The sequence below is a fragment of the Cricetulus griseus genome, chromosome 5, assembly GCF_003668045.3.
Source record: "Cricetulus griseus strain 17A/GY chromosome 5, alternate assembly CriGri-PICRH-1.0, whole genome shotgun sequence".
NCBI lineage: Eukaryota > Metazoa > Chordata > Mammalia > Rodentia > Cricetidae > Cricetulus > Cricetulus griseus.
Genome location: NC_048598.1, coordinates 170,673,904 through 170,684,304, shown reverse-complemented (window position 1 = coordinate 170,684,304; position 10,401 = coordinate 170,673,904). Strand labels below are relative to the sequence as shown.

The following is a 10,401-nucleotide window of genomic DNA, read 5'->3' as shown; positions in this document are numbered from 1 at the left end:
TAGGATAAACCACTGTTAGAAGATGTGCTATGAGCATTTCCCTTCCCTTCCTTGTCCCATTTTCCGCTGCAGTAATACTGGAATGCAGGTCCTACTTCTGATTTACAGGTAGGCATAAGTAGAATTGAGATCTGAAAGGTTAGGTAATTTGCCTAAGGTCACACAGCAAAGCCTATGCTTTTTACTATTTAGCTACTTCAGACAGGACCTTCTAGAATAGCATTCCAACTCTTCCTGCTTTATCAAGGAAAGGTTAGCTACAGGGCAAAGTGGTTTGTTATTTTAGTAGCAAAGCGAAGGGTCAGATTCATGCCCTTGTGAAATGAACCTGAAAGCCTGTAGGATGCCCTGGGGCTATGGGGGAGGCTGTCAGGAACAAGGACCTTAAGCCAGGGCAGTGACACAGAGTCACCTTGGAGACTGGGGACAGAGGAGCCAGCCTTGCTGTCCTGGGTTTCTGAGAAGAGCACTGACTGGCAGTGTATCTGAGGGGGTCAGCTCTCTTCTGAGTCTTGGCTTCCTATTGCAGTTCAGGGGCAGCTCCCACTTAGTGAACTGAAATGCCTTCCGTCTCGCTCTCCTCGCTGTTTCAACAGAATTCTGTTACATTGTCTCTCTCTCTCTCCTGGTTCCCTCCGCATCTTCTCTCTCTCACGTGGTTTTGAAGCAGTATCTTCCTCTGTAGCTCATGCTAACTCCAAAATCACTCTTGTAGCCCAGGTTGGTGATCTTCCTGCTTTAGCCTCCTGAGGGCTGGAATTGCAAATGTGAGGCTTGACTCTCCCTTCTTGTCCCTTAGCACATTGCTTTTGTGGTCACCCAGTTATTCATGGCCATCACCAGTCAAATACCTACAAATCTAAACTTGACATAAGTCTCATCTCCATCCACTCTGCCACTTCCAGGCCATTGTAGCAGGTGCTGGGATTCTGAGCATACTGCTGGGCTCCTACTGTTATGATAAAGCAAGGTGTAGGTTGGGACTGCAGGTGGCAAGTCCCTGGTCCCTGCTGGGACCAAGAGCATCCTGGTCCCAGGGCAGATGATGGATGGTGGGTGGATGGGTAAACAAAGACCTGCAGACTGTGAAAGACCCCCGCCCTTAGCTTTCTCTTTTAAGTTTTCCCGCATGCAGCTGGCGAATACATCCTCCCCTGCACCCCCTGACCCTTGATCCCCACAGCTGCCGGCACTTCCCCGCCGCCGCGCAAGGCCGGCCCCGGCCCCCGCCGGACCGCTCCGTCCCAAGGTCTCCGCCCCCAAGGTCAGCCACCTGGGCGCGGAGGGAGGAATCAAGTCTGTTGTACCAGACACCAGACCTTGAGAATATGCTGATCTGGAATGGCTCTGTGCCTCATTTGAACCATCAAATAGAATCCCTGCTCCTAGCTTGCGCCTTTTTCCCTATATAAGGACGCCTTTCCCTTGGGGCGGGCGCGCTTGGCCTCAGAAAAGCTAAGTCGCCCCGGGTACCTGCGTCTCCAATAAAGCCTCTTGTTTTTTACATCCAGTTCGTGGCCTCGCTGGTTCCTGGGTGTGTGGGTCTCCCTCTACGAAAGTATCCCTTCGGGGTCTTTCACTTGGGGGCTCGGTCCGGGATCGAGACCCGCCCAGGGACCACCGACCCACGTCTGGGAGGTAAGTGTTGTGCGGATCCGCTGTTTTGTCTTGTCTGGTCTGAGTCTGTCTTGTGAATTGCGCTTGCGTTTGTAGTATACAGCTGTGTACATTTGTAGGCGGATCCGAGGAGGGACTGACGGGTCCGAACTCCCGGCCGCGGCTCCAGGAGACGTCCTGGTAGCGTTTGGAGCCTCAGTGGGCTCATTTGTTTTCTGGCTAGGGTAGATGCCTTAGCGTTTGGAGCCTCAGTGGGCTCATTTGTTTTCTGGAATCTTACTTTCAGACTCTCTGTCGAAACCGCGCTGCGAAAGCCTGTTCTGTGTTGTTTGGTCTTTGTTTTGTAGTTGATGTGCATAAACGCAAATGGATTACTCTTTGTTCCTCAGAATGGCCAGCCTTTGACGTGGGCTGGCCGCGGGATGATACCTTTAACCCCCAAACTATATTTCAGGTAAAAGACACCCCAAGGGCCCCCCTTCCTTTCCCCCTCTAACCGCCCGCCGCCGCCCCCGCCAGAGGCAGAAGCGGCCGCCGCCGCCTAGGTCCCCTTAACCTCGGAGGAGAAACAGCTGCCCAATGAAATTGATGCAGCTTGCCCTCTTAAAAGACCTGAATGGGATTTTACCACTGAAGCAGGTAGGACGTCTCTATCACCGGGTGTTCGCAGCGGGTCTGGGGGGGGGGGCAAGACACCGACCCACCAATTTGGCCCAGGTGAAGCAGATGATGCAGAGGGCGGAGGAATCACCTGCCGCTTTTCTAGAGAGACTAAAAGAAATATATAGGATGTATACTCTCTATGATCCGGAAGATCCAGGGCAGGCCACCAGCGACCTGGACAGGGATCAATGTGCTTTTTGCTATACTTCATGAAAAGGGGACTTTGACAAAATTTTTATGTTGACTGAAAAATGAAAAAAAAATGTAGAAAACTTAAATAATAAAAAGGAAATTTATATAGGAATGTCTAAGAAAGTCAGAGAAATGAATTAAAAGGTTATAGAAAATTAAAGCAAGCAAGTCATAGCAGAGAAGATTGTTACAGAAAGTTATGGAGGGTCAAAGCAAGTTATAAAAGGTCAGAGGAAAGTTGTTAAAAATCAGAAAAAAGGTTATTATAAGTCAGAGAAAAATGTAAACTGTGCTATGGTTTCTCATGTCTAAAATTTTAACCATATTAAGCTAATTCTGTTTTATATATACTTGTTTTAAAATGTTCATATGACTTGACTGGTCGCCATTTTGCTAAAATTAAAAAAGGAATACTTAAACCGCCATCTTGACTAAAGATGACCGCATGGAAATTAGAGGTACCATCTTAGAAACAAGTTTTTCAATTGAGATTTACAATGTTAATGCTTCTATATATTACAGAAAGACCTTAAGGGAATTTAAATTTCTTTTTAAAACCAGTTTTTTTTATGTTTGTTTTTATTAATGTTTGTACTTAAAGAGCTTCAATTTAAAATTATTTTTGAGCAAAGCCTGACAATGTAAAGTTTTTGTTTTATGAAAGATGCTGATCTATTATAAGGTATTACAGTTTATATTTTAGAAATAAATTTAGGATGTTGATAACACACACCTTTAAGCTCAGGATGTTGGTAGCACACGCCTTAAGTTTAGAACATTGGGGATACACGCCTTTAATCCCACCACTCGGGAGTAAGAGGCAGATGGATCTTTATGAGTTCAAGGCCTGTCTGGTCCGGCAGATCGAATTCCAGGACAGGCTCCAAAGTCACAGAAAAACCCTGCCTAAGAAAGAAGTTAAGCTACTGTTTAAGGAATATAAGGTAGCTCTATGCAGTTTTAAGTTCAGCTGTGCTGTTTCAAACATCTTACTAAGTTAAAACCAGTTACAGTCAGACTAAAAATTATTTACAGAAATAAGACCTTACCTAGCCACCTGTATACTTAATGTGTGCTTAAGGCAAGTAATTAAAACAGACAAACAGACCTCTAATGCTTCAGAGATCTTCAGAATATGGCATTTAAATTGTTATCTTTAAAGTTTATAATGTCAGACAGACTGCCAGATCCTGACAATGACCCGAAGATTACAGGCACCTCAGTTCCTGCACCTGGACCAATGAGCAGATGCTCAGATATGAAACCTGCCGCCTGCCAGAACCTGGCCGAGACTGTGGACAAAGCTGCTGGACGCTGGAAAATTGATTGTACCCCTTTGCCTAGACAAAACAAGGTCAGTCTTTTCCATGTCCCTCTTCCACAGAGAGAAAATAAAACCTCTCACAGATAGGCCTGGCGAAGATTGTTGTTCTTTGAGACAGCTGCCTCCAACGGTAATGGAGAAACTTGGGTTTGGCTAACTGTATATGGACTTGCTTCTGACTGGCTTCTGTCCTTTTTAGTAGATTCGGATAAAATATACCCTTCTCAGATCTCTGAAATATTACTGGTTGTCAGCTTGACAGCATCAGACAGTTAGATCCACTATAGACTAGTCAGTATGTTAGCTGATAAAATAATGACTATCTACTGTTCAGGCACAAGCTCAAGGTTTTTAAGTTTATTTTGGTTGTCATCTAAGTACAAACTTAAAGGGCTTTTCATCAGGCCAAAGGCACCCCTGTCCAATCCATACCTAGCTCTCTGGACAGAAGAAAAATGTACATGCTTATAGCCCAAATCTGTAGTTTTTGCTAGGACTCAAAGTTATAAATGTGTTCTTGCTGTTTGAACAGATATCCAGATATCTGCTTTTTCTGCACTGTGGGCTTCTATAAATAAGTTTTAACCTCTGTTCCTAGTTTAAATATGTCTTAAACAGGTTTCTGCTTCTGACAGACATCTGAGTACCAGTTGCTGACTTCAGACTGTTCTAAGTAGACTGCGAACCCTAGACTTGCTATGGATGTGAACTAGTCTGCTGATATGGACACCCCCTATCTCTGCAACAGTGTCTGCTAACCAGAAGCCCCTGATGGATTCCCCGTTGCCTAAATTCCTTTTTGTTTTTGACTAGCATTTCAACCTTCTGGGGTCCTTAACTTCGTCCCAAAGTCAGCAGGAAGCAGTTTGGAAAAGAAGTTCGCCGTCCATTCTCCCTGGTTGAAATGCTAAGTCAAAGGGAACTTCCTTGCGAGGGGATGCCAGTACCTATCACTCCCTGATGGGGACACTAGAGACTGGGTCCTCCTACTCCCCCTAGCATACCCCTAGGCCATATGGGCTCACATCTTTTTAAAAAAAAAAAAAAAAAACTTATAAAGACCCAGAGGGACCATCCTACCATTCCCCATTCCTACCAGATCGGGGACACTGTCTGGGTCCGGCGTCACCAGACCTCAGCGCCTACCAGTTGTAAAACTGCCATGCAGCACAAGCTCACATTGTCTGAGGTCTCAGGAAAGGGGCTATGCATAGGCAGTACTGGTTTGACCCCCTGCGTCTCTACCACTGTTCTCAACACCACCATTGACTTTCGTATATTGACAGAACTTTGGCCCAGAGTCACGTATCACCAACCTGAATGTGTTTATAGGGTACTAGAGAAGTCAACCCGACATCAGAGGGAGCCAATGTCCTTAACCGTGGCCCTATTATTCGGGGGAATAACTATGGGAGGTATAGCAGCTGGCATAGGAACTGGTACGGTTGCCTTACAGGAAACTAGTCATTTCAAACTTCTACAGCAAGCCATGCATACCGATATCCAGGCCCTAGAAGAGTCAATAAGCGCACTTGAGAAATCCTTAACATCACTCTCTGAGGTAGTCCTGCAGAACAGACGAGGGTTAGATTTATTATTTTTAATAGTTAGAGACAGCATGGCCAAGCTTAGAGAAAGACTTAACCAGAGACCTCTGAATGAAAGATTCCATTCAGTTACAAGAGAAATGGGGGAATGAAAGACCCCCGCCCTTAGCTTTCTCTTTTAAGTTTTCCCGCATGCAGCTGGCGAATACATCCTCCCCTGCACCCCCTGACCCTTGATCCCCACAGCTGCCGGCACTTCCCCGCCGCCGCGCAAGGCCGGCCCCGGCCCCCGCCGGACCGCTCCGTCCCAAGGTCTCCGCCCCCAAGGTCAGCCACCTGGGCGCGGAGGGAGGAATCAAGTCTGTTGTACCAGACACCAGACCTTGAGAATATGCTGATCTGGAATGGCTCTGTGCCTCATTTGAACCATCAAATAGAATCCCTGCTCCTAGCTTGCGCCTTTTTCCCTATATAAGGACGCCTTTCCCTTGGGGCGGGCGCGCTTGGCCTCAGAAAAGCTAAGTCGCCCCGGGTACCTGCGTCTCCAATAAAGCCTCTTGTTTTTTACATCCAGTTCGTGGCCTCGCTGGTTCCTGGGTGTGTGGGTCTCCCTCTACGAAAGTATCCCTTCGGGGTCTTTCAACTGACTCATATTGAAAATTTTACTGAGGGGAAACTAAGAAAATAAGGTAAAGAGACACACACAGAGAGAGGGGACAGAAGAGAAGAGGGAGACAGGAAAAGGCCTGTCTGACACAGGGGAACAGTAGGAAAGAGAGCCTTAGTGGGTGGAGGTCTTTCTTTTTAAAGGGGTTCTTTGCAACTGGGTGCTAACTAGTGTACTGCCTGTGTGCATTCTGCCAGGTGTTGGGGGTGGGGGAGTAGGGGGGGGCGGTGACAGGCCAGCATAATACCTGAATCCTTGAACCTACCACTGTTCTCTGCCATTCAGGTTCGGGGAAGGTGGGCAGAGAGAAAAGACAAGGGACCAGGCCCGCTCTCGAACTGCCTGTCACCTATTATGACTCCCCCAGGCTGACCAGTATGCATGCAGGTTTGCCTGGGATTCTCCCTGACAGACAGTTTGGCCAACCCCTCCACATCTGGGACTGCTGGGATATCCCTCCCCTACAGCAGGCAGGGACCTGTTGTGAGGGAGTGGATGGGGGAGACTGCACTTCACTGACCTAATTACTCTTCTTGCTGCTCCCCAGCCATCTTCCCTAAGCCAGCCATTTCCCATTTTTCAGAGAGAAGGTGGAGTCAGGCTGTGATAATGCACCCACCTCTCCTTGTGCCCAACACAGTACTGCAACAGTCATAGAAATGTTGTAAAGGGACACACCACTCCCTAGTTGGCAGAAGCCCAAATCCACTATTCTTTGGCCCACCTTTGGGCTCTGGAGAGGCCATGGTGGTCGATGGTGTCTGAGATGGTTAACTGTTGACAGAATCTAGAATCACCTAGGACACTCAGCTCTGGGAATGTTTGTGGGGGTTGTTTGTAAATTGCTTAATTGAGGAGGAACGATCTACCCTAAATATGGGTGGTGTCATTACACAGCCTAAATGTAAAGGAGCAAGCTGGCTGAGTACCAGGATGATGGTCATCCCTCCTCTGCTGCCTGACTGCAGCTGCCTGAGGTTGCTCCCAAGCCTCCCCACCCAAGAGGACTATTCCCTTGAGCTGTAAGATAAAATCAACCTTTTCTTCCTTGAGTTGCTTTTGCCAGGTGTTTATTACAGCAACAAGCAAAGTAACTAACACAACATCAAGGGCAACATCTCCCAGGTATCTACTTTCCGGAGACATTTGGTCCCATCTCTTAGCTACTGTTTTGAGAAAGAGTTTCAATGAGTTTCAAGTCTGAGTCCTATTCTTCAACTCAGGTTAGTAGAGGCCCCCTCACTTGTAGTCCAGATTGGGCAAATGACAACAGGCCTGGTTGCTTAAAGGGCAGTTGAGACCACTGTGTTCATAATGACAGGGATAAGCAGCTTTGAACACCCTCTCAGTGGTCACTTATTGCTTCTGACTTCTCTTGAGTTCTCAGAGGAGACATATGGATGAGGACTTTGGGGACAGACCTCAGGCTAACTAGAATGGGTTAGCTGGCCTGTAGACACAAGTCTACAAGGAACAAACAGACCTCTATGTTTAGAGTCTCCTTTAGCTACCACCAAAGCCTGTTTGATTTCCTGCCTGGCAACAAAGTCAAGAGGGAAGGAAGATTGTGGTATCTGAAATAGACGTGGGCTAGAACGCTGGATGAAGATCCTGGATAGCCATACACACAGGGAGCCTTCCAGGATGTGGGGGGCAGTCATGGTCCTTGCTCTCCTGGGGGTCACCTCAGGTAGGAGCTCTGGCACTGTTAAGCCTTACTTAGCCTGCTTGCTTTGTTGATACCTTTTGTGAGAATGCCCTGAGAGAGGACACAGTCATTGTGAGGCTGCAACTGTGAGGGTTTCTTGGCTGTGAGGAGTGAGAGGCGGCTGCTTTGGGGTCAGGGGTCCTGGAGCAGATGACTTAGAGACCCACAGCAGGAGCCAGGACTGCCCAGGCCTCACTCTGCTGTGACTGGCCTGTACAAGGAGCCTTCCTGAGAACTAAGCTAGGTTCTTACAGCCTAGTTGTGCTTGGATATCAAGTCAGTCTTTGTGAGAATTTGTCCTTCCTTGAGGCATTGAAATTGGCAAGTCATCCTTCAGGGAAACAGATATGGAGGGGGCATTTGTCTCCCTATGGAGCAAAGGCCTTCTGATAAAGGTCCCAAGACTCCACCTGAGGCTTCCTATACTCTCTCTCTTATTCAAGAGCTTCAAGAATCTTGTGCTATTACTTTTTAAAGATCTATTTGTTTGTACGTGCATTGGCATTTTGCCTACATGTATGTCTGTGTGAGAGCGTCAGGCCCCATGGAACTGGAGCTACAGATAACCATGAGCTGCCATGTAAGTGCCTGGGATCCCTAGAAGAGCAGTCAGTGCTCTCAACCTCTAAGCCAGCTCTCCAGTTGCCAAGAATCTTGTATTTTTTTCAAGAATATCTTCGATATGGATTATTGAAATTAAGCTTTTTAAATTAAATTTTGTATTTTGAATAAGTAATATAACATAATAAATGGAATTCACTCATGTTGATTTGCAGGCTAATTTAGGGGTAATTTACACCTTTGATGATTTATATGGTGAAATACATAGAGAAGGACCTGGAACACAGTAAATGTTTAGTAAAAGGTGTTGCTGAGTTCCAGATATTTGCTCAAATCTCCTTTGCTTCCCTCGGGTAGGTTGGTTTCCTTTGTGTGGGTATTTACATTCGGATCTCAATTATTTGTGGGTAGTCATTTTTCTTTCTTTACATTTGTAAAGAAAATCTTCTCTTTCATCTTTAAGCTTATAGTCATACAAATGTATGAATGCTGATTAATGGCTTATCTCCCTCTTTCTACTGTTTCATTTTTAATTTGAATGCACTTTGCAGGATTGAAGAGAGTGGACATTGACAGTCGTCTGCTCTGACTGTCCTGTGTGCCAGCCTGTCCTTCCTGACCATTTATAACTAATGAGAAAAGTGTATGTTCCTGTTTTTGTACCCCAAGGCAGGATGCTAGCTTTTGGTGTAAGACAAAAATGTTTTATGGCCGGGTGTTGGTGGTGCACACCTTTAATCCCAGCACTCGGGAGGCAGAGGCAGGCGGATCTCTGTGAGTTTGAGGCCAGCCTGGCCTCCAGAGAGAGTGCTAGGATAGGCTCCAAAGCTACACGAGAAACCCTGCCTCAAAAAAAAAAATGTTTTCTGCATTAGAAGATGGTTTTATCTGGATTATTAGTTCTAAATCAAAATGGATTTTTAAATCAAAATGCTTTTTCAAGATCCATAAGAATGAACATTTGATTTTCTTTTTTGATCTGTTAATAAAAAAATAACTTGGCTTCCTCATATTGAGCTGCCTCGCCTACAGCTTTAGCCTGTAGAAAGCAGATCTACAGAGATAGTAGGCCATGAACGGTCTGTAAGCTTGCTTGAGGCAAACATCTAAAGGTTCCCCAGAAATATGAGTTTCAAGCTAGTTTGAGTTGAAAGGTGACATTTATTGTCTGTAGGGGGAGTGAGGTTACATGGGGGACAGTAGCTTTCTTCTCAAACACTTAAATTTGGAATGCTATGATCAGATGTGTGGAAGAAACAAGTGGTACATGTTTGCAAGTACTTGGGGTACTTGGGATTTCCTAGATAAATCACTTCTGGCCTAAAACACCACACACCAAACAACTCATTTCCCACCATGGTCAAGCCCTAGCTTTTGATGATGTGGTCTGTTTATTGCTCATCTTTTGCGAGTCTGAGAACCTGATCATAATGGTCACTCTAGAACTGTAGAGGGCTGAAAGATTCTAGGTGTGTGGGCACAGTGTGTACCTGCCTTCAGAACATAGCAGCTAGGAATATGGACACAGCCTCGAAGAAAGCAAAACAGCCTCCTCTTTCATTTCTCACATCCTTAGTTCCTTCAAGGACCACATCAGGTCTCGTCATCCCCTAGATCCCTCTGGCCTGCTCTGGCTCATCAAAGACCCTCTTCCCAGTGTGCCCTGGAACAGCCCTTGCCTCTATGTGTTTTCTTTCTATGCCAACAGCTCAGCACAATGCCCACATGCTCAACAAGCTGACATGAGCTCCGAAAGTCACCTCTAAAGAATGTGTCTTATCTCTGCCACTCCAGTATCAGCCCATCCATGTCAGGCTTTATACATTTCTTAGTGCTCTGTGAGCTGCCATAATCAGGTTGGCATCCAATATGTATTTAATTGAGTAGATCGTAGTCTTTCAGAGTCTGGGGCACATGTGTCTGTGTCTTTCACATTTACTGGTGAACCTTCCCCTAATGTAGAGCATCAGGTCTTCTGCCTACTTCATATCTGTATTTGACTCAGCTTCTGTCATCCCCATCTCCAAGATGGGGGAAATGAAATTTTGTATTTGGGGAACAATCATGTGCCATTCTGACAATGATGTACAAAGGAAATCCCCAGAGAATAGAAATGAGACAA

At 46.1% G+C, this 10,401-nt stretch overlaps 1 protein-coding gene and 1 long non-coding RNA gene across 2 annotated transcripts in view; both read left to right on the top strand.

Annotated features, from left to right (window-relative positions):
* The first annotated feature begins 1,458 nt into the window (after positions 1 to 1,458).
* On the top strand, positions 1,459 to 4,645 carry LOC113835858. The gene is made up of 3 exons (XR_003485618.2): positions 1,459 to 2,256; positions 3,635 to 3,826; positions 4,432 to 4,645. It is a non-coding gene; the product is annotated as an uncharacterized LOC113835858 (long non-coding RNA).
* A 3,009-nt stretch (positions 4,646 to 7,654) lies between these two features.
* The window catches only part of Cdhr3 (cadherin related family member 3), a 75,124-nt gene continuing 72,377 nt past the window's right edge, over positions 7,655 to 10,401 (top strand). The window contains exon 1 of the mRNA XM_035445883.1: positions 7,655 to 7,700. Coding sequence (XP_035301774.1) covers positions 7,655 to 7,700 — 46 coding nt within the window. The remainder of the gene's footprint in view (positions 7,701 to 10,401) is intronic.